Below are 25,115 nucleotides of genomic sequence, written 5' to 3'. Positions count from 1 at the left end.
GAGTCTTTTTAGGATTTGATTTAATTATGTTGTTGAGAGTTTTAATTTAATATTGGCTCGTAATGTGCAGAGGTATGTCATTTTGTCCAAGGTAGGAAATATCTGAGCATCATCAGTGATCCAGCACTTCATCTCATCTACAATACTGCGTTGTTATTGAGCCTTTTTTTTTCGGTTTACTAAATCAGTGATTCTCAACTGGTGGGCCGCGGACCTATTTTTAGCGGGTCACGGTTCTTTGCCTCGGCCAAAATGGTTAAGAAAACAAAAATGACCAAAGGTGAGTGACCTTATTTAATAGTGGATGGTGATAATGTTCCGCAAATTTGAGTTGAGCCCTGCCATTTTACACCACAAATAAGGACAGGTAAAGTTTGTCTACATAGATACTGTCATCTGTTTATCGCAGTAAATGAGTACCACAACCCCAGTATTATGCTAAAATCTACCAAGGAGTCTCCCCCCAACCGCCCCCTTTGCACACATTTTTAACATGTCCTCTGACAGAACCCCGCTCACAGTAATAGTCGACTGGGGAAAATGAACCGCGGCGGCCACAAGGTTGCTGTTCATTTTAGGTGGAAACAACAGAAAAAAGCCGTATCGTACGGCACACATTTGCTCTCCAGGCCCCAGCTCTATGCAATAGTTGATAATATTTGGGGATAATGGTTTGCATTTCATAATTGGGCTGGTCAAAATAGTACTTCTCTTGACAAAAGGGCCTTGTGGAGGTCCCAACTCGCAGCAATATGGGATCGGGGATAATGGGTTGTGGCCGCACGAGTGCAGTTCAATTTAGACAGTAATACAGTAGAGTGGTACCTCTACTTATGAATGTCTCTACATACAAATATTTCAGGTTATTAAGTACCTGAATTGGAAAACATTGCCTCTAGTTACGAAGTCAAAAATACAGTATAGTACGCGCTGCTATTAGCTGCTCCGAGAGTGTCCCGAACGTAAACATACTGGCTATCGTTTCAACCCTGCCTGGCAACCAGTACGCATGCATGCTCCCAGCATGTTCTTCGTGTCACCATCACAGTTCAGAGTTCACAGACCAGCAGAAGGACAGTTTCAGGCAAGACGCAGCCATCATTCTATCAGCCCAAATAAATATGTTTTAGCAAAATTCCATGAAGTCTCGGAATTTGTCTAAAGGAATCACCCGGAAATGGTGTTGACAAGCTGGGCTATTGGTACGTCTGCCTCGCGCATTTCCGACAGATTGTCAAAAGCTGGCAGTTGGATCAGTTTTTCAAAAAACTAGGATTAAAAAGGTAAATGAATATTTTGATTTCCTTTAACCTTTGTTATAAATGCCTCTCGTTTTATGTTCATTTTGCAGTAATCTAATTTTAACATGGATTTGTTTTGTAGTCTGATGCTCTTTTATTGTTTATTAAAAAAAAAAAAATCATACTGTACTTCTGCGTGGCTTGGATTGGATTAGGATATTTACATACAGAATACGTCTCTACTTACTGAAATTTTTAGGTTACGAAGCTACTCCCAGAACAAATTGAATTTGTAAGTAGAGGTACCACTGTATTGGCAAAAATAGAGCCACCAGGCCCAGTAAAAGTGTGCTTCCGCCAGTCCCTGCTCGGAATAATATACAATCGGGGACAATGGATCGCGGCCGTACTTTTTGATGGACAGAACAGCAGAAGAGCTGCGGAGCCCAACAAAAATGTTGAATTTTCATTTCATATTTGTGCATCCTGAGTTTGTTAAATGTGGTGTCTGTAACTCTATCTCTATCTCCGCTCGCCTTCTTTCCGCGAGCCTATTGCGCTGAGTGGCCGGAACGCTGATGATAAAAGTAAGATAAGAGCAAATAGTCATGGTGAGAAAGATGTATAAAGGTCCTTTGAACTCTGTTGGGCAATGTTAACTCATACTTGAAACAGAAAATATTAAAAGGACCCTTCAAACTGCGCACCCCCATCTTAAAAAAGGGCTCAAGGTACTAAAGTGAAACATTGAGGATTTCATCAAAAATTGAGCTCATTCAGCATTATAGGGAATGTTATGACTTGAAGTCGTTTTGGTTTTTCTGCTCATTTTATTTGAAATAAAACTTTACAACAACTAAATATATTCCACTTATCTCTAGTTTAAACTTATAATACATTTAAAAAGTGGAATTTTGCTCTTGATTCGGTTCACGGCTAGTCAATCGGATGATATGGTGTATCCTCAAGTCAGACCAGTTGAGAACCACTGTGCTAAAGCCCAATTGATATCAGCTACAAATGTTATTAATATGATCATCTTTGTTTGTTCCAGGATGCCGGTATATGGTTTGTGTTCCACAGCTCCTCCACAGGAGACTCTCATGGCCTAGTCCCAGAGACCAAAGCAGAACTCACCCAGCTAGGGATTTTCTACAACAACCGCGTTCACTCTAACTTCAAGGTAGTGCAACCAAAACATAATTAGTAATTGGGTCAACTTTACTACAAACTGCACAGTCATGAAAATGTTGCTGGATGATAAAACTGGATTGCATACATATATTTGTTCTTTACATTAAGAATTTTTATGTTTATGGTTGTGTACTCCGTTTTATTGATATTCATTATTTTTTATGGCTCCATAACTTTACTGTGAATATAACTTTGTTCAAGACTGTCTTTTGGATGTAATTACATGTTATTATTGCTGCTAATTATAAAGTTTGTACAGTAGACCTCTAGGATACGGCATGTATTCGTTCTGAGGTGGGTCTCGCAAAGTGAAATTGCCGTTTAGCAGGAGATAGGAACCTACAGTAATTAGCTAAGTGCACGAGAAAAAATATTAAAATAACAAAGTAGTATATAATAAGCACTAATTATTTGTAATATGTATGTATATGATGAAAATAATATATAAATAAATATGAATGTTAAGAGGCGGCACGGTGGCTGCCGCAGCCCCACGGTGCGGAAGTTCAGGTTCAAGTCCAGCTACCGCAGCCTCCTCGTGTGGAGTTTGCATGTTCTCTCCGTGCTTGCGTGGGTTTCCTCCGGACACTCTGGTTTCCTCCCCCATTCCAAGAACATGCATGTCAGGTCAATTAGCCGGTTTAAATTGTCCCTAGGTGTGGATGAGCGAGTGAATGGTTGTCTGTTTCTGTGTGCCCCTGCGACTCGCTGGCATCCAGTTGAGGGTGTCCCCTGCCCACTGCCCGAGGATAGCTGGGCTGGTCTCCAGCACCCTCGCGACCTTACTGAGGATAAGCGGTTCAGATAATGAATGAATGTTAAGGAAAAATGAAATTTAATATACGTTTTGGTAACATGACAAGCTCATAAAGTAGAGTAGTGGGCGGATTCAGAGGGTACGGGAGAAATGGTGACGGCGGAGGAAAAAAATAAACTTAATCTAAACCTTCAACTGGCGAGGATTCTACTAACCATTGAAGATTTTCTTGCTTTAATCTCCTCTTTATATTTTTTAATAGTCCCAAACGTCGATTGATTACGGCCTTGCAACTGGGTGTGGCCACTCAGTATTTTTCAATTATAATTTCCATGGTTATCATGTTTTTGCTTTATTATTTAGGACCACTGCGAGCCTTGTATCTGATGGCAAGTGAATACAGAACAAAAAATACAGTATTCTGTCGTCGACTTAGAAAGTCTTTACAAAGCTCACAGGGTCCTGAACTGAATTATATCAGAGAAGGGCATTATGGGACATAATTCAGCCATTAGCATATCTCTATTTTTGTGATGCTATAATGCAAACCAATAGCAAACCGGCTTTTTATACGACGTTGACCGGCAATTAATGACAGGCTCTTAATACCCACTAATACTGCAAAGTTTGAATTGGATACGTTTTTGGACATTTAAAATAATTTATTGTTGATTTCAAATAGTGGGTAAAACGGTAAAAAGTGGGGCTGAAAGTGTTTTATTCCTCACCTTAATGATAAATTTTCACAAGGTAAGGAGGCCTTATGTATCTCTATTTTTGGCCTTTTATTATGATTATTCTTTGCATTTTTTTACTTTTTTCACTGTAAATACTGGTATGTCGTTTTAGAATAGTAGCAATGCAGTTTTTACATGCAACATTCAACCCTCTACTGACTTGTGTGTTTGTTGTGCGCATGTGTTGTGCACACACACTGAAACTGGCTGCAGAACAAGCCTCTCTGTTGTGTAATGACAGCGGTCGTCAGGTGAACTGTGAGTTCTTTGTCCACTCTGAGAGCTAGAGCGAGGGAGCGAAAGAAGGCAACCCAACTATACTTTGCCCAGACCACAGAAAAGACACACAGCATGCTTTCTTATACCTGACACATACATTCAAATACATTTAAACCAAATAAAACTAATTATCTTATTAAGCATGTATATAAATACTCATATCCCGCAACTCACAGGGGTGTTGTGTGTACTCTGGAAGTCAAATGTCTTGAGCACTTACGACCAAAAAAATGTTCCTTAGGGAAACTTAGATCCATCATTTTTTTCATGCTTTGTCAATAATTGCCGTTTTCTTGTCACCTTGCAGGCTGGGCTGTTCATTGATAAAGGCGTCAAGACCTCAAATGCAAGTGCTGCTGACCCCAGAGAATACCTGTGTCTGGACAATAATGCCAGGTAAATGGTAAATGGTCTGCATTTATATAGCGCTTTTCAAGTAAATGAAGACCTCCCAAAGCGCTTTACAATGTGCTTCACACTTACCCATTCACACACACACACTCACACACCAATGGAGAGTCAGCCTTGCAAGGCGTCTCCCTGCTTTTTGGGGGCATTAGGGATTCAGTGTCTTGCCCAAGGACACTTTGACATACGTGTGTTTTGTTTGTTTGGGGTGCTGGAGCCTATTCCAGCTATCTTCAGCCAGTCACAGCCCTTTTTTCCTAAAAACAGTAAAATATCTCACAGTAAAATGAGCAAAATTAACTGCCAGAATTTGACTTTCAACTTGTTTTTTGAGTAAATTCAAAATGTTTATCCCTAAAACAGGCAAAATTGCCTCGTCGGGAAAATTGAAGATATTTTTTGCTTATTTTAATTTATTTTTCTAATCTGCAAAAAAAACATGAGCAAAAATATCAACCATCCGAAAGTAAGACAATTTTTGTGAATTTAAAAGATTTTTTCCTCCCTTCTTTTCAAGAAACAAAACAAAGTATTGTAAAAGAAGAAAAATTGTACTTATTATGAGCAAGATCATCTGCCAATGAGTAAGATATAATTATTTTCGTTGCATGTTGCTCATTTTTAACTTAATCTAATTACAATTGTTGTAGTTTTAGATTTTTACCTTATTTTTCAAGTAAATAAAAATGATTTATACTTAAAATAAGCAAAATTGTCTCAGTTTTACTAATTTAAGCATTTTTATCCATATCTGCTATTTAAGACAAATTTTCCTATTTTAAGGATGTTTTCTCCCTTTTCTCAAAAACAAGATCAAATATCATAAAACAGAAGATGAAAAATCCCAAAACAAGAAAACTTTTACTTAAAATCGGCAAAGTTATCTGCCAATGGGTACGGTTTTAGTTTTTGCAGTGCATGCCAATCAGTTTGAAGACCAGCATTTAACTGTTCCACTTCACTGAGAGTTTTTGCCTTACTTAATTTGAAGGTATGTTTAGTTCACGCAAAAGTAATGAATGTTATACCCCATGACCTTAGGTGCAGGTATATGTATCATATTACTCCAGTGTTGCGTTTTAAAGGAGGTCCTGACAGGTTGGTGTTGACAGAAATAACAAGGTCTCACACATACAGTATCCTCTTTTCCAAAACCCCGGCTTCGCTTCCACGGAAAAACCCTACCCATCCACTGGGACTAATGGCTGAATTTATCCTAAATTGTATGTACAGTGAAAAAGAGCGTGGTTTGTGACACCAGAAAACAAAAATATGGTGAACAGTGCTGCAAACCAATTATTGTGGTCAGTATTTGTGCGTTCTTATGGAGTCTATACCGTCAAAATCATATCCTGCAAAAAGAAATATGATAGAGTCAGAGACAAAGAGCCCCGTTTTTGTTGATGCCTGCTGTCCTTGCCAAAATAATCGCTCGTTATCTTGTTTGGCATTTGCTACCAAATCTATGAATATCCTACCCACACGTTTTGAGTGAAGAAATATGACCTCTCATGCCACCCAGAGGACACACAGTCAATGGATGCTAGCGGACAGAAGTGTTCACGGTTCATAAAAGCTTTATAACCACATTATATTGGCTCAATTATGCATGATAAGTTTTATAGAATGGTTATTGGGCATTTATTTTTCTCAATGGCTAGTTTCAAATGTGTTCTTAAATGAAAATTACAGGAGAAGCGCTTTGTAGACAATGTCTTGTAATGCAGATAATTGGGTTCATTTATAGAATTACAGTTAGAATTGTTTTTATTGTCATTAAAAACGTTGTTTAGAATGATAATAGACGTGGCACTCCAGGATAAACGTGTAGTAAAATAAAAGAATCGTAGGATAAGCAATGCTTACAAGGTATTGCTTGTAGACTGGCCACAATTGTAGAAAATCGGGCAATGAAAATACTGTCATGACATTGGTGGATCAAGTTTATTGTAAACAGACTTGCAGCTGAGTGAGAGCACCCTCAGGCCATGTTTGAATTTAATTTGAAATAAGCTTCGTTTTCAACTGCAAGGTGGTATATTTAGAGGTCAGAGAAAGATAAAGGTAATCATATTCTTCCAGGTGAATTTTTACACTACTGTGAAGTAATAGATGGATTAATACAAATAATACAAACAAAATCAGCTGTTAAAACAGAAACCAAAAGTCTTCTGGAGTCTCATGAGAAAGGACGCTTCTCACACTTGCTTTGTGTACATTCCCTCCTCGGGCTATCGCTTTGTTTCAACAAACTTCAATACCAACTAAAAACAGAAAATGTCTTAAGCAAGGAAAGCAGATGAAGGGACTTGATAAAGTCAGCTTGTGAAGGATTGAAAGAAGTAATGAATGAAATGAAAGGAGGATTCCAAAATATGGACTACTGAATGGAGAAAATATTGAACAAAAACGAAACAATAAAATTAGCTACAAGATGTGCCAAAAAACCCCAACAATAATTAAGAAAGATTTGTTCTGAAAAGACAGTCTTTCAAATCAATTTAATAAATAAATTTTGTTTTTGTAGAATGTCAAACTCTTTCAAGCTTGGGGGCCACATGGTAGAAAAAAACTGGTCTATTAGAATAAAGAGAAAGAAAGAGAGAGATGGAGAAGAAGAAAGTGAGAGAAAAAACGATAAAAACAGAACAAGAGGAAAAGAAAGAATGAGAGAGAGAGAAAAAAGAGAATGAAAGAAAAGCAAAATATATAGAAGAAGAGAAAGAGAAAGAAATCCAACGAGAGAAAGAGAATGTGAGAGAATGAGAGAAACAACATGAGAGAAATTAAGAGAGAGAGAAAAAGGAGGAAAAGAAAATCAGAAAGAAAAGGGAAAGACAGAATAAATAGAGAAATAAAGATGAAAAAAGAGAGAAATTACGGCAGAAATATAGAGAGAAAGAAAGAAATTGTTAAAGAGAGAGGGGGAAAGAGAACTGAAGAGATAGAGAGAAAAAAAGATAAAGAAACAGATCGAAGAAAAAGGTAGAGGGAGAAAGAAGGAGAGTGAGAAAGACAAAGAAATTCAGCTCTAGATGCTTTGAGAGGAGCTGGCTTTGGCGACATCATGTGGTCATTTAAAACTGCATGTCGTTTTTTTTCCTTGGGCTTTAACACAATTACTGCCATTGATGGCTGTAGATTTTATTTGTACTAATTCATTCATAGCTTTTAATAGGTTTTGACATAAATGTTATAAATAAAGGCAGCTTAATTTCCAAAAAGAGTCGATGAAGGGATGTAACACAAGTTTCTGTTCCTCAGATTTCGACCTCACCAAAACTCCGATCCCAAACAACCTCGGGTGGCTGCGCTAATCGACACGCTTATCTCCTTCAAGAACAACGACATGGGGGCGTGGATACGTGGCGGTGACATCGTAATCCAGAATTCAGGGTGAGACGAGCACAGCAGAAATTTTGATTCGTATTAAATACAGTGCCTTGCAAAAGTATTACGACTATTCCCCCCCTGAGCTGAGAGAACAGTGTGGCAATATTTTTGCAACACATACTTTTCAGGTTTTTTGTTGTAAATGTAACATAAAATGTTCAAATAGTTTGGTCCCACTGTAAGATTGTGTCTCAGTATAATTTTTAGAAAATATTTTCTTTTTTTTTTTTTTTAGCTTTAAGTTTTGAAGCCTGAAAATGTGACAATAGGACAAAAAGTTTTTGGGGGCCCTATTCTTTCGCTAGGCACTGTCCATTTCTGGAATGCCAAAAATCAGACTTATCAGGTCATTTGTTTTGTCTTTGTGAACAGTTTTGCAGACAACGGAGTAGGATTATCCTTTGCCAGGTGCGTACATAGGGGAGCACTGAGGTCATATACTTTATGCAGCTGTTTTCTTCACTTCCTCACCACTAATTCATTCATCTTCCTTCAAGACCGTTGAGACTTATAGTATTGTGGTTGTATTATTTTCTCGAGAGAAATGTGCAAGAATTACTGAATGTAATCAAATTAAACTTATTACTCCTTTTCGCATAACTTGGTATGGCTGGGTCGAAAAATCAGTGCTGCAAACGAAAGCTGTAAATGTGATCTTTAATATTTTTTACTTTGTGTTTTTCCAGTGATGGCAGCTACCCAAAAGACGAGGGGTCCAGCCAGGAAGTGACACAATCTCTGTTTGTGGGGGAAAGTCGAAACCGGGGCACCAACGGAGGACAGAATAAGTACTGGGGCTTAGGAGGGACAGACGGGAAGATGAGGACTCTCCCTAGAAACAGGTGAGGGAAAACATAATTTTGTCGTGGTGAAAACCGGGAGATTTTTGTGTTTTCATGGTTTGACAAGTACCTAAATTTTGGGTGAAGTGCTAGTAAATGCCTGAAATTGTTGCAGTGTTTCTCAGCAATCTGAATCCATTGACCTTGTATTAAATGAAGAAACGTAAAAGTAGTCTTCTTCAAAATGACAGTGACACTGCTCTCGGGTGGCTTCGCTTTGCCATTGCATTTCTTCTTCCCTCGTGATTAACGGAAGCTGGCATTAGTTTGTGTGGCATTGTCCCTTATGCGTTGCGCCCAAACAGGTGCATGGTACAACTAAACAGGGCTTTATAAAATGGGTATTGGTGCAAGGATGACGTATCAATTGTGGATATTTATTATGGGCATGGGAAAAAGTAAGGTTGCATTTCCTAGTGATAATTGTAATGGAAATAACTCCTTGCAACTAATAAATGTACGCAACCTTTAACTTCATAATTTCTCCCCCAATTATATACACCCATGCATATGCAATTGACTAAAGATCTAAAAATAATATGCAGACACAGATCTGTAAATTGCAGATATATTTGTGGCTCCGCAAAATACCTTCTATTAATAGAGAAATGGGGAATTTAGTTTTGAAAGTCATTAAAAAGTGCTTGAATTTGGCAATGAATAAGTTGTATAAACCTTGTAAAAAGGATAACCACGTAGGTATTGGAAGAGAAGGTCTGGCGAATGAGATAAAGAGGTAGTCGGAGATAAGCGCTGGGTTGGATGAGGATGAGAAAAGGAAATTCTTGGCTGGGAAAAGCTAGTTTCTTTGGTCACGCACACGGTTTACTTGAGTGACATGACTCATGGTTGCCTTTTTATGACTTCATCACAAATGCCTCTTTTTGTAAGAAAATACTTCCTAACTCAGTTGATGTCACTGTTTCCCTCCATTATTCCTGGTAGGGAACTGAGGGGCATCCAAATTATAACCCTTAGTTTTGGATATTACTTGGCCTTCCCTTCAAAAAACGTCTTTATCCTAGTATATTTTTTGGTTTAACTGTTGAAATTGTGTTGTTTATATGCTCATACTCCCAAAATGTTTTTTCATTAAAACAAACAAATAGAATATACATAATAGAACAAATGTGATGAATAATACATACAAATTGTGAGTATTTAGCCTTAAACTGCAAAAAGTTTTAAAATATGATATAAGATCTCTTTTTAAGGAAGGCAACTGTAGGTTTAGTTTAATTTTGAGTGCATTTAAAATTTTATCAATGAGAGTGCAAAAAAAGCACAATTTAATTTGTTCTAACTAGGGTTGCACAAAAAACAGGGGGGGGGGGCAGAGTACTAGAACTATACATACAGTAGAGTTTTTGAAGAGAGGCAAGTATTGATACTTTATGGTTTTATATAAAAGGACAGTGCCCCATATTCTGGGGGCACACGTTGAAAATGTTGTGAACAGGGAAAGATGCCTTTAGATAAGAAAGTCTGACCTGTCTACAATCTATTAAATCGTTAAGGTTACAAAAAAAAAAACCGATTAGCCCAAAGGGGTGTGGACATCAGAGAAAAGCAAAATAATTGGCTAATAGTAAAAATTATGTAAACAACACATAATAATCAAAATAACAAACCACAGTGCAAACAAATAGTCAAAACAAGGAACATTGAGCCAAAACAATGAACAATTTTGCACAGTGATAATAGAAAAATTACAAAACAGCATGGGTCACACAAGATGTAAATCCCCCTTCCAGGATGACCAGGTTGCAATGGATAATGCAAGGGCACTAACAGAAAATACTCTCTCTACATCAACAGTCAGGTCAAGTCAAGTTATGCTTATTTGTATAGCCCTTAATCACAAGGATTCTTAAAGGGCTGCACAGACCAAAGATTTTTGCAAACTACAGACTATTATTACACCATCCCCTGATCTAAAACCAACATGAGGGCAAGGAAAAGCTCAAAAACCTCAATCTGAGGAAAATGAAAAAGTCTTGAGAAGGGACCACACATGCGGTTATCACCCTTCCGGGATGACCACTCTGCATCGGATGTTGCAATAACAGATAATACACAGATATTGTCAACATGAAATATAAGTCATTCATAAGCTATATAATATAAATGTGTTTTAAGTCTAGATTTAAACAGTTCACCTAAGGTTGCAGATTGAATCTCAAGGGCAGAGCACCAGGGCCCAAATGGAGAACGCTCTACAACCTGCGGATCTCTGCTTGGCTCTTGGAATCTTTAGTAGACCAGCATTTTCAGAGCAAAGGCTCCGGACCGGAACATAGGGGGAGTAAATATAGGTGTAACAGACAAGCCTGAGTTGTATGTGCATCAGTAAATATTGCAATTAGAAATAGTTCAATGACATTAGCAGCAACATTTTACAAAACTAGCTAGAAAAAAAAAAAACATTGACAGTTGACAACTCCCATCTTTTTCCATAACAGAACATTCCCAATCCGAGGCTTCCAAATCTACGACGGGCCCGTCCGGCTGACCAGCAGCACATTTCGCAGTTTCGTGCCCACGTCTGAGCGTTACACTAGTGCAGTGGGCTTCAGCCTGAAGAACACTTGGCAGCTCACCCCACGAAACAACCTGTCCCACCTTCACTTCCATTCCAATGTAAGTCTCATCCACTAGGGCTGCACCTAACAATTCAATAGTCGACTAGTCACTGACTATTGAAACGATTAGTCGAATTATTAGATGACTATTGATTTTTTCCTAAAGGTGGTGTCAGCACCTTGAAATTTGGCTACTCTTTGCCTCCATCTCCTGGCGTAAACCCATGATCGTAGACTCAGTTCGCTCATTCCTCAAGCACTAATACACACTTATTTTTTCATCTTTTTTCAGGTTTGGGTTGGCTTTTAAAACAAGCCTTTTTTTACTTTTAATTTTTTCAGGCTACACTAACAAAAAAAACCCTGGGGACAAGCATGAAATAACCCTTCGACTCCATTTCCAAGAGCCGGCTCATAGAGCCCGCGAACGACACAAGTCTGTTGACAACAGCACTGATAAACAAAGGGCTCACATTTTTTTGCGACGTAGCTCTTATTTTTCTTTTCTTTTGGCACATTAGTAAATACGCTATTTGTTATTGTTACCTGACTATATGTTAGTCGCTGTTTTGACTGGTGCTATGATTCGAAAATATGTGACGTAAAAAAAAACTAAGAAGAGCGGAGAACCGCGCCACTGAAAACCGCGGCTGGTGTGCAGTGGCATGTTGCCGTTCGCATTGATGTCAAGTTCCCCACGTCATCGGAACAGCCATGATAAAAGTAAGATAAAGTCAGATAGGTGCGGTGGAAAAAATATAAAGGTTCTGTGAGCTCAGTTTGGATTGTTAACACATAAATAATAGAAAATATCTTAGTGTCCACTTTTTAAGGACAAATTACGGCGCACCCTAATTTTGAATTCAGATTCAGATTCAGATCTACTTTATTGTCATTCTAGTACACGTGTATACAGAACGAAATGTCGATACATCTGACCCGCACAGTTTCCTCGAATGTACAGATATAAGTAAAAGTTGTATTGTATTATGGCTACGTATAGTATTTTACCATAGTGCCGATAGTGCAAGAGGAGTAGCTAACCAGATGTGCAAAATGGGCAGTCAGGTTAACAAGTCAGGTAAACAGTAACATTAACACTGTAACAATAACGCTGTAAGTACAATAGTGCATAGAGCAAATGTGCAAGGAGTGGCAAGCTATAAAGAACTGCCAGTAGTGCAAAAAGTCAGATTAGCAGCTGTTTAGATTTAGGTTAACTATATGTTAGATTGACCATTTAACAGTCTAATGGCCAGGGGGACTAGACTACTGCGGAACCTGGTGGTCCTGCACCGCACACTGCAGTACCTCTTCCCAGAGGCTAGCAGAGTGAACAGTCCATGATGGGGGTGAGAGGGGTCCCCGATAATGTTCTTAGCATGGGATAGGCAGCGCTTCTGGCCAATGTCCTGAATGGAGGGAAGTGTAGTCCCGATTATTTTCTCTGCTGTCCTCGTTACCCTCCTCACACTACCCCAGTCGGTAGCGCTGCAGCATTCAGCATGAAGTTGATTTCATTATGTGGAAATGACAATTTAAAAAAAGCAAAAGGGGAATGCAGTTGTTCTATCTGTCCCAAAGTTTTGAGTTACTTGTAAGTCAAGTTTGTGCTGCGCTGATTTTCTCTACAAGTCCAAGGATTTATTCCTTCAGATAGGGCAGCATTCAATCAAACCGCATACACGTCCTCAGTAGCCATTAAGGCACCTACTTATGTATTGACAGCTACGTGTGCCTGTGAGGCACATCCACGTTACCATGCTTAATGCAATCATATATATATATAAAATACATATTGTATATGCATTGTATACAAATACATGGCACATGTAGAGATGCCTCGTTCTGTTGGAAAGAAGAGTCTGGCAACAGTAGTCGACAATGAAATTAATTTTTGACTTATTCTATGATCGAAATTTCTCGTCATCCGTCAACTCATCGTTGCAGCACTATCATCCACTTTCCATTACTTCAAAAACTCTCCCAAATGACATTTGTATGCTGTCCTCAGGTGGGTCTGCGGTCCTTTTTTGGTCGTCCTGGGCAGTGGTTTGAGGAGAACGACCTAGACGGAGACAAGAACTCAATCTTCCATGATCTGGACGGCTCAGTGACGGGCTATAAGGACACTTTCGTAGGCAGGGCTGACAACTACGTAATACAACATCCTACCTGTGTTAATAAGCCCTCGTGGAATGCTGTTGTATGTAGTGGCCGCTACTCTCAGGTACAGCAAAGGACACTCCTGCCTTTAATGTTAAATGCATGAGCTGTTTTATAATAGGCTCTCTTCCTCATTCTTTTTCAGGTATATATCCAAACCCAAGGTGCACCGAGCCTTACCCTGTCCATCAACAGAGACGAGTACCCTGCAGCTCCTCTGCTTCTGAGGGGAATTAACAACCACGGTGCGGCGTCACAGCAGTATCAGCCTGTGTTAATGATGAGCAAGAGTTACACTCTGCACTGGAATGGACCTGCACCCAGAGAGGTTGTCCTCTCCCTCATCAACTTTGACAAGTGAGACCACAAGTTCATTTCAGTTCAGAAGATTAAAAAAATGCATTATTTTAGTAATTCAGGCAACTGAAAATGTAAGCTACATATTACTTTTATTTTTCTCAACAAATATACTTGCTATTTACTCAAGATCTAAAAATCATACACCTTAGAAAATGCACATTGCAGATATATTTGTGGCTCTGCAAAATACATGATTCATACCAGAACTTCCTGCAACTGAAAATGGAAGCTACATATTAACCAACACTTATAAAGAGAAAGAGTTCTCCCAAAAATAAATATATTCTCGATCTACTCAAGATCTAAAAATTAAATGTCTTGACAAATGCCCACGCAAGATTAAAAATGGCACATTTGTAAATCGTAGATATATTTGTGGCTCTGCTAAACAGATGATTTAAACAGGCTTTTTTAATAAAATGGTACTTGTGAATTTAGAAAATTTGGCTTTGAAAGTCCTTTAAAAGTGCTTGAAATTGGCCCTGATGTACGTGTTGCAAACCTGTAAATGTCCTTTCTGGTATTTAGAAAATGTTTACACCAGAAGAATTGCATACTTATCTTTAAGAACAAAGCACTATTTAGCACTTTTTAGTTAAAAAAACAAACAAACAAAACATCATTCATTAAAAATAAATATAATATTGATTTGAATAATAAACAAAGATAGATGGACTATGGTAATAACTTGCGTTTTTTAACACACATAGGTCGAGAAATTTGGATTTAATATACATAACATGAGCATAACCTTGACATCATTGTCCGCCATTTTGCTGATACCATTACCCCAAAATCCCAAACCTGAAGAAATTAAAAGTTAGTTTTCTTTGCTCCCCTCTAAAGGTCTGCTCAGCACAGTCCCAGGGGTACAATTATCTATGCTTAGAAAGTACACAGTTGGTCCATGACCCCAATGAGAAAAACTGTTAGAGAAAATGGCCGGAACTGGGAAATAGGACGGAAAATAATAATCCAAATGTGTAATTATTCTCTCAGACCAGCATCTAACTTACAATCTCAAAGACACCCCGGGGGGCTATGAGCAGCAACACTCGGCAAGTTAGTTTCTGAATCGCTAATGATGATACAGATATTTTCTTTCGTGGAAAAACAAAACTCTTTAGGGAGAGGTTTTATGAAAGTGTTATTTTAGATTGTCATTCCGGTTTTAATGTCACACACCCTCTTGAGGCACGCAAGCACCATCCCGAGTGAATGCATGATATTATTTTTAATCTGGAAGCTCAATGGAATATTGCAAGTTTAGAAATATTCTTTTGGATGAATGAAGGGATTAGGGACACTTGCTAACCATGCCTTTTTGTGTGCTCTGACGGCTCCTAACATACATCAATGAATACGATTTTCAGGGAACTGAATTATTTATTTTAAACCAAATACACTGGACACATTCTAAGCCCGTGGTTTCGGAATCACTTCTGCAGATACCAAATGTTTTGTTTTTCCATACAGTGTGTTTCAAAGCAGAACTGTCTCTCTTTTCCATTAGAGATGACTGGGTGCTGTTCGGACTGTGCTACCCAACGGACGCCACCTTCCAGATTGTGGCCGACATCAATGACAGGCAGAGCAACACTTTTGATGATATCACCGACTACGGCCCCGTCTTCTCTCTGGCTGATTTAGAGTCGAGACCACTGGATAGGAAGTACTTTTTCGACCAACATGTTGGGTGAGAAGAGCCAAATTTGTTGTTTTTATCAAACTGATAAATCTAGCAAAACATAAACCTGGCGTCACCAACCTGGTGACATTCGAACATTTTTTACAGCCTTAACATCACATGAATATTAATTCAGGTTTTATATCCTTTACCTTATTTAGGCACATATTTTAAGTTTAACATAAATCACAGCATAGCAACAAGCAAAAATGTCACAAGAAATACTGAGATACTGTATGATCAAATCTTAAATGATCAACAATTTACTGACTCGAAATTGTGGACTACTTAAATCCCTCATTTATAGTGATAAAACCTCATTTCAGCGGCCCGAACACAAAAGAAATGCGCTATGCCGGTTGCTGCTGTCAGCAATATTTGACTGGGGATAACAGATAGCGGTTAACACAGAGCAGTTCATTTCAGCAATATGGAATTGAGATAATGGATCGTGGCGGCAAGAGTGCAGATCGTTTTATCTGGAGAATACAGTAATGGCGTAATGGCAAAAACGGACAACAGTGCGCTCAGTGGCCACATGAGGGCAGTTTACTTTTTGGTGGATAGAACGGTAATAAAAGCCACCACTCCTGACAAAAATTTGCTTTGCTAGCGCCCACTCACAGCGATATCCGTTTGGAGATAATGAATCATGGAATATTTTCCAAACCATGATGCACTGAGGCCACAAAGTATGATGCACAAAGTAGCGAGGGATTGTCATATTTTAGCTCTACCTCTAGTAATTACAACCTGGTGATGACCTAATCATATACTTACAACAAGCAAAAACTTAAGTTATTTTGAAACTGCATATCAAAAAATTAGCTTTCTTAGTCAATAAGGTTCGTGACGCCTGACATATACTATATATTGCAGCTTTTCAGTAAAGTTAATTTCACTTTGATTACATTTTAACCTAGTGTTTTCCAACAGTTTATTATGGCTGTACCTGCGAGCCCGCCACGGTCGCGATGGTCACGAGTACTGCTCGGTCAAAGGCTGCGAAAGAGTGAAAGTCATGGCCACTACATCCTCCCAGATGAAATGCAACTGCACTAGCAAAGCCTACCCCAAGTACACCAAAACCCCTTCTGCCGTCCTGCCCATGCCAACTCCCGGCACGCAACCCTGCATGAACTGTGGAGCTAAACAGGTTGGTTTTCATTCAAAGGATCTGCCAAATTCAATAAAATCAAGTCCGAACATATCGTAAACTGTAAATCTGTACGATTTAACATGAATTTAATTGTGTCGGAAATGTGACGTTTATTTTTCCGCAGCGTGTGTTTACTAGTGAGCCATGGACGTCCTACCTCCAGACCCAAATCAAATCTCTCAGTGTAGAGGAGCAGAAAAGAGGGGACAACACATCCTTCATTGCGGTGAGTATATGGTCAATGTTTGGCACACATATTGAACTTCCTGCTAAACGAAACATTCTCAGATGTTAAACTGGGCAATTTGGGAAAACCCAGAAAAAATGTAAACGTTTTTGTCATACTTAGAACGAGGTTTTAACAGGTGCTTGAAATCATTTAAAATCTTGAATTTAAATAATTTTAAAAGGATTGAAAACTGCTTGAATGTTGGGTGAGGTGCTTGTAAATGCTTGAAATTGTTTGTCTGCTTAAAAATGACTTCAACACTGCCATTGCATTTCTTCCCTGGTAATAAACTGCAGCTGGCATTAGTCTGTATTGAATTGTCCTATGAAGCGTCATCGCCACCTATGGGTCGCGCCCAAGAGGACAAGTGTATGCTACAAATAAACAGGGCACTATTAAATGTGTATTAGTGCAAGGATTACTTATTAATGATGGGTATTTATTTCAGGCCAAGCAAAAAAGTAAGGTAGCGTTTCCCAGTGGTAAATTGTAACCGGAAGAACTTCCTCCAGCTGAAATAGTCATTTTTACCCAAGATTTAGCTAAATGATCTTTACTCGTGTTTTGTTCAGATCCACAAATCTATTTGCGATTTACTCAAAATCCAAAATTCATTTGTCTTGATAAATACACACGCAAGATTAAAAATAGAATGTGTAAAATCACAGATATATTTATGACTCTGCAAAATACTTGATTCAAGCTGTATTTCTTCTTTTAATGGTATTGCAGAAATTGGAAAATTGGCCTTGAAAGTCTTCACAAACTTGCTTGAATTTGGCCATTAAAAAGGGTACGAATCCTTTTTGGAGGAGCTCACAATTTGAGCTGCCAATTATTACTACCGAAACCCGAATGGCCATTTTGCTAAGGTTGCTTGTGTTGTTGTTGATTTTAGCACTTAACGGCCACTTAACTTCCATAGCTGAGCCTGGCATGTGATAGTCAACTTGATTCAGGTGTCTTCTACTTTCTACTGTTTTATTATTTAGTCACTCATATCGGCAAGCTATGGCTCACCGCTAACCACTATTGATATTGTTTGTTCCTGCATGTAAATAAAGATTGCTCCGTTCTTTAGTGTCACACGCCAGCATCTGGTTTACTGTCCAACAGGTAAATGAGAAGATGATGCCCTTAACTCAGCCTGGCTATTTGGTGGTGTCCGTAGACGCCTGCTCTGGCAAAGTCATCAAGGAGGTGTCATTTGCTAAGATGGACACCAAGATGAAACATCACCTAACAACCGGAATCCCAAAGAGGCGAGTGCAGGAACTTAACGTTGACTTTAATTTGCAGGGAATGTTGCTGATTTTTTTTTCCCATCTTGGCCAACAGGTCTATCGTGCTGATGACAACACGGGGTCAGCCTGAGGGTTTGGCTGATGTTGCACGCTATCTTATCCCATTTGGTTTGGCTAAGGAGGCCGATTTGCACAATAAAGGTTTGTAGGAAGGATTACTACAGTAGACCTCCAGGGATGCAACATTAATAATTTCTGAGGTGGAGATCGCAAAGTAAAATTGCCGTTTAGTGGGGTTAAAAACCTATGCTAATGCGTTCCAAACCACTAGTACTCCTGATAAAAACATTAAAATAACAAAAGTACTACTCATGTATAAAATTGTTGTACATGATTTAAAAATATTGGAATTTATCCATCCATCCATTCTCTGCACCACTTATTCTCAGTAAGGTTGCAGGTTGATGGAGCCCATCACCGCCATCTCTGAGTGGGCAGGGAACAGTCTGAACTGATTGCCAGCCAGTTGCAGGGCACACAGAGACAGACAACTCACTCGGTCATTCACACCTAGGAACAATTTGGACCGGCCACTTTACCTGACATGCATGTTTTTTGGAATGTGGGAGGAAACCGGAGTGACCAGAGGAAACCCACAAAGGCACAGGGAGAACATGCAAACTCAGCACAGGAAGGCTGGTTGCTGGATTTGATCCTATGACCTCAGAACTGTGCTGCGGACGCGCTAACCACTCAGCCGCCGTGCCGCTCATTGAAATCCATACAAATGTAAATGAAAAAGGAAATTTTATGCAAATGCAAAAGGGAACTGGCGGCAGTGGATTAGAAATTAAACTGGTTTCAAAACTTCCACTTGAGAGGATTATCAAAACCCTTACGAAGATTTCCTTGCTTTAATCACCTCCTCAGCGTCAATTGGTTACAGCCATGCAAATAAGTGAGGGGAGCGATTCACTTTGTCTCCACTGGCCCCTGGTGTGTCTAGAACAAAAATACTACTACAGAAAGACTACAAACTTACTACAAAACTAAATATCAAAGTGCTTAAAAAACCTAAACCTAAAATATTTTTGGGGGTGTCATACCAATATTAAGAGATACCATGGAAATACTACTGCAGTAATACTAGAATACAGAATATCCAGAAATGCTAAATCTACAAAACTACGATAGAAATACTTCATAAATAATTCTAGATAAATACTACAAAAATACTACTACAGTAATACTATTGTATAATACAATCATACGACTACAGAATACTACAAAAATACTACCACAGTAATACAGTACTACAAAATACTACCCATATACTACAAAAAATAAATCCTACAAAAATACTACAATACTACTATGGAAGTATTGCAAAGAATACTACTACATAAGTACTACAAAAATAAAACTACAATAATACAAAAAAATATAACTTTAGTAATACTAAAAAACTAAATATCAAATGTAATGCTTCAAACAGAGGCCTATTACATTATTTTCCTTTAATTGTTAGCATTTCAAAACCAATTTGATGAGAGTAATTATTTTTTAAAACAAATACAAAGACACGATCTACAAATATTTGGGCTTTAGTGACGACGGGTCGGAAAATAAGGACGACGGATGGTAAACTGACCATTTTACATCATTGATGGATTTTTTTAAGAGTTTATGGGAACATTTTAAGGCTTTCTGGCACTTTAAAAGAGATAGGCAAAGAGACAAAGAACAATGACAGGTGGATAGAAAAAAGGCAGCGAAAGGGGAGCCGCGCCCGGCCCAACCTGAACGTAATGATTGATAGGTCGAGCTCGGGCTGAAGATCTTAACTCTAATCCCCGGGGTCTACAGTACTTTGAATATCACCCTTGTGGCATCACAAAACCCTAAACAATTCTCCCCTTCCCTGCAGAGAGTATGGCGCTTTGGGCTTTCCAGGGAAATGTCTCTCCGCCACCGTGGGTATGTCTCCAGGTGGGCCAAGGGGACCGCTCGGTTCTGGGCTTACAGGAGCGTTTTTTGCCGCTCGCTCTCCAAATGTACGGCTGTCCAAATGCAGCGGCTCAGCAGAAACGCAAATACCTGGAGCTGCTCAAACAAGCCACAGGACTCCAATGACTTAATAGAATAGAATGTGAACTTGACAAAACACACACATGGTTGATGAATGTGAACTGCTGAATTTTTAATTTATTAACAAAGGCATATATGTTGTGTTCGGGAGTGTGTGTGAGGATACCGGGCCAATAATTTCAATGCACTTTTATTTAGAGACGAAAAGAGAAGCCGAAGTCACCTTTTTGGAATAAGACTAGGAGAAATGAAATCAAGCGATTATACAGTAATCCCTCGGTTATCCAGGTTAATGGGGAAGCAAAACGCGAAAGTTAGTCAGTTAGTTAGTCATAAAAGCCCCCTAAGGATCAAACCCCCCTCACGATGAAGTGCTTACTGACTGAAAGTATATAAATGTAACAAAATAACAACTATAGATCTATTTATAAAACACAGAATTGCAATTGAATGAATGGTCTTTATTGCCACCACACAAAAGAACAAGAAAATTGGAGGGCTTTTCCCTTCAGTGTAAGAAAGCGATTTAGAGAGTGTCTGGCTAGCTGCACGCTAGCATTGTGTATCCTCGGATTGAGCCAGGTCTCCGTCATAATTATAGTACAACCGTTCTGAATGTAGCTGTTTCTCACGAGTTGTAACTCCAGTCATCCGTCTTTATGGGTAATGGATCTGGCGTTAGTGGGATACAGGCTCGGCAGGGGTTGCTTGTTACATACCTGTAGCAGTAGGCCGCAACTCCGCTCTTGTTTCCTCTCCCGACGCCGCCCAGTCCATTCCTTGATAACAAACCATGGAGCACCATTTCGTTGCGCTCGCCTGAAATTCCTCAGTGTCAGATTTATTGATGTATTCCTTTTTTGATGTAACGAGCCGCTACAAGCTAGTTGTCGTCATGTTTCTCGGTTTGTTATGGTGGCCTTATTGACTTGACAGTTTTTACCAGATTATCACAGTCAAGCACACAGGCAGTCACACCCAGCTGACACACAGACACACATCCAACCTGCCCTCTTAATAGCATTTGCTCTGTGCTGTCTGGTGCAGAACACTACGCACAATACATTGATATCAACGCCCCCAAAAAATGCCATTAAAAATCTGCAAAGCAGTGGAACAGCGATAACCGAAGTGCGAAGTAGCGAGGGATTACTGTATTATTTTTATGGTTTCTTAAATGAAAAGAGGGATCCAATTATAGGGAAGCTCTTGGTGCGTTAGTCACAAATTGATATCATATCGAATGGGGACCTAAACTGGAACAGGATGGACTTTGGGTAAATCGATTCATAGCATAACGACCACAAGCACCTCATGTAATAAATAAACAAAACCAATGGGGATACGCGTGCAACGCAATAAGCCATATTTGTGTGATTTTCACAAAATCGAATCCGAGGATAATCCCTTTTGATAGTCCTCCCTTTCAACTTTTAATGCTTAAATGGAAAAAAAAATCTAGGATTATAGCAGGGGTCACCAACCGACTTATTTTGTTACTGATTTGGCGCACAAGACTATATGCATTTCTGAAATATCTATTTAGCAAGTTTTTACTATGTTATTATTATGTTATTATCTGGTTGAAATGATTAAAAGTAGAGTTAAATCAGACTCAATTAACCACAAAAAAGCTGCATTGTTTAAAGGTACAGATTAAGTGACATACTTAAATGTTATATTTGAAAATCAATTTCAAAGAATTGAACATGTTCTTAAAGGGACAGCGTGTATTATTTGAGCACTAGATGGCCCTGTATTGTTTTCTAACTACAGGGGGAACATGCATTCTTGCTTAATTGAATCAATATTGTTTTTTTAATATGTTTTTTTACCACTAGGAGGCGCTAAATAATATACACTGTCCCTTAATGACACCAAACATCAATAATCCCTCTAATCTTCCACGGCTGATTCACTGGCAATGTTCAATTTATTTTTCACATTTTAATGAATTAGCTAAAGTACTATTGGAAAGGTTGCATGGCCCACAAAACGCCAGTTGTTTTTACAACAAATTTACATGAGATTTACATCTTTTGTTACATATGACTAACATCCTCTGGATTTATTTAGTTTGTTGTACAGTACAGAACTGTATCTAATCATACTTTTTTAGTGGAAGTACAGCGTTAGCAAAAAGATTGACTTGATATATTTGCAAATGATTTGAATGCAACACTTACAACCCAAGTAAATGTTGTAGGGTTTTTTCTAGCTTTAAGTTTGAAAATCGTTTGGATTGAAATGAATTATTCTTTACTGCAATCAGTAAACAAATTTGCCTCTAGGTGTTGCTTGTGCTCCACCATAAATGTTTTTTTTTCTCTGAAGGATGCTAGAATTTACACTGATAAGAAAAATTGAATTACGTTATGACTTTAAGTTCCTTGGAGTTCTGATATGAATTACTATTCCCAAGAAGATGGATTTAATGAACCAGGCCGATTAAAATAGCACACATACAGTAAATTATTAACAAGGAGAATTAATGATAGGGAAATGGAAAAGGAGGGGTAGGCGCCGGCGATTATGGGAGTTTTCAAATGCTGAAAGTTACTTGCTCAGAAAGCTATAATGCTCGCTGATTTGGGGCGATTCCCTTGTCCAGAAAAAAACCCTATTCCCAAGAACCAGCAAACATGGTGTTAAATTTGAAACCGTCGTCGTCTGTTGTTGTGGAGAGATTTGATCTTGTGCGCGGTATAGTCACAACGTGTGGCACACGCACTTCTTAAGGCCGCAGTGCAGACACGCACGACCGCGCCAAGTGGTCTACTTGCAATGAAGCAAGGAGGAGAAAAAGAGCGAGTTATCGATCAGCACCTCTTTTTATATGGACCAGGGATGTTTGACCTGGTCATGCCTCTTTGAGCGTTGTCTTAGATATTTGAGACCACCAGAATTCGGATCAAGGTGTTCGAAGTTGCTGAACTTGTTAGAAAGCCAAAGGAGTGGAAAATTTGCGCAATGTTCTGTACTTTAGAATGCCCCTCCAATCGACATAATTACGTACGGTGAGGACATCATTTTATCAATACATAGCCTTGGGTGTTTTAATTACATTCAAACTTCATGTTATTAGATATCATAACAGTACATGGGGAATTGGTCCGTTCGGGAACAGTCCAAAAGGGGACGCCGTCGTTCCATCCATTCCAAAGCGAGCCACCCGAAACAAAGAAGGTAGAAGTCAATTTTGTGCTGGTCTTATTTGCTCTACAATGTTCACTTGTGACGTTTGACAACACGACAGAGGCAAAAAATGTTGTTTTATAGCCAAGGTCAAGCAGAAAGAAACATGTTTTAGACTGGCAGAAAATTAGTGAAAGGTATTGTAAAAGATCCATTGTGGCCAAATTTTGTAATGAATTTTTGGAATTTTACGCCCTTATTTTTATGCGTTGGATAGATTTTCTCTTGCGCTGGGAAGGTCTGGGCAGTTTGCAATTGTTTATTATGTCACTTTTTTCTCATCCGGGCTGAGAAAATCACAATAACTGGTGTGCAATTTACACAACCGGTCCGCGGGATAACAGGGACTGGCGAGCACTACGTTGGTGACCCCTGGGTTATACTGTAGTGCAGCCGAATGAGGAGAGGAACAACTTTCAGGTTTTGTGTTGCAGGCTGAGAGAGCAGTCAATATGCCTTATCCAAAACGTTTACACAAACAGTTGGACATTTCGGAATCTAGGTCAGTACAGACCTTTTTTGGACCTATTTTTTCTTTTGAGTGTATCCCTCTATATATGTAAATCTTTGCGAGGCCTTTTTGGATGTGAGCAGGGCTCCCCCACTGAACATTGATGCTGGCCAGCGAGTGAGTGAGGATAAAGTGTGCGCAAATGTGTCTATATGTGGCCTTGTAACCACTGTGTATAAATGTAAACCCAGGAGAGAGTCAAGAGATGTTTTATGTAATTATAGTGTATAGGTATTCATCTACTGAGTTTTTTATAATAGTTTTTTTTTGTGTCACGTGGATTTTTTATGGAGATGTTGCTGTAATAAACATGTATGCTTTGTTTTATGTGACTCAGTTTTCTATCCATCTATCTATCTGCGTAGCTTATCCTTAGTAGGGTCGCGGGGGTCCTGGAGCCCATCCCAGCTATCTTCAGGCAGGGGACACACAGGGACAGACAACTCACTCGCTCATTCACACCTAGGGACAATTTGGACCAGCCAGTTAACCTGACATGCATGTTTTTGGAATGTGGGAGGAAACCGGAGTGCCCGGAGGAAACCCACGCAAGCACGGGCAGAACATGCAAACTCCACACAGGAAGGTTCGATCTCATGACCTCAGAACTGTGCTGCACACGCGCTAACCACTGCGCCGCCGAGCAGCCGTGGCCCAGTTTTATTCTACCCAAAAGGAGCAACTATAAAAATCAATCGACTAAACATAATCCTTATAACATTTCCATGAGCGTTTTGTTTCACAAATTACATTTATTACCTCAAATTTTATTTAAAGAACATTTGTGCATTACTCTTGAAAGTGTATTTAACTTTTTACCGCCTTATTCCTTATATAATACTTTAGGGCAGGGTTCTCAAACTGGGAGCCTCCGGAGTTGGGGTCTGGTTCAGGTGGGTTAAATGAGGTTTTTCAAAATGAAATCCTAGATAAGAGATTTCTGTGTTTTAAAATATATTTGTTTCTCTACATAAAATAAGTTATAAAAATGAAAAGTATTAAAATTGGTAGGAAAATTCAGCAAGTAATTAATTAAGTACATT

The 25,115-nt window shown here is 38.9% G+C and overlaps 1 protein-coding gene across 1 annotated transcript in view; it reads left to right on the top strand.

Annotated features, from left to right (window-relative positions):
• cemip2 (cell migration inducing hyaluronidase 2) overlaps positions 1-24,404 on the top strand; it is a 56,262-nt gene extending 31,858 nt beyond the window's left edge. Inside the window, exons 11-24 of the mRNA XM_088336429.1 lie at positions 2,296-2,424; positions 4,516-4,604; positions 7,881-8,012; positions 8,382-8,417; positions 8,696-8,851; positions 11,314-11,491; positions 13,448-13,663; positions 13,745-13,956; positions 15,473-15,655; positions 16,583-16,802; positions 16,930-17,031; positions 18,151-18,296; positions 18,373-18,479; positions 20,206-24,404. Of these exons, the coding sequence (XP_088192555.1) occupies positions 2,296-2,424; positions 4,516-4,604; positions 7,881-8,012; positions 8,382-8,417; positions 8,696-8,851; positions 11,314-11,491; positions 13,448-13,663; positions 13,745-13,956; positions 15,473-15,655; positions 16,583-16,802; positions 16,930-17,031; positions 18,151-18,296; positions 18,373-18,479; positions 20,206-20,411 (2,112 nt within the window). The 3' untranslated portion in view covers positions 20,412-24,404. The remainder of the gene's footprint in view (positions 1-2,295; positions 2,425-4,515; positions 4,605-7,880; positions 8,013-8,381; positions 8,418-8,695; positions 8,852-11,313; positions 11,492-13,447; positions 13,664-13,744; positions 13,957-15,472; positions 15,656-16,582; positions 16,803-16,929; positions 17,032-18,150; positions 18,297-18,372; positions 18,480-20,205) is intronic.
• The last annotated feature ends 711 nt before the right edge of the window (positions 24,405-25,115 follow it).

The sequence above is a fragment of the Urocampus carinirostris genome, chromosome 5 (assembly GCF_059441175.1).
Source record: "Urocampus carinirostris isolate Australia breed hairy pipefish chromosome 5, RoL_Ucar_1.0, whole genome shotgun sequence".
Classification (NCBI taxonomy): Eukaryota; Metazoa; Chordata; class Actinopteri; order Syngnathiformes; family Syngnathidae; genus Urocampus; species Urocampus carinirostris.
This window is presented reverse-complemented; position numbering and strand designations above follow the sequence as displayed.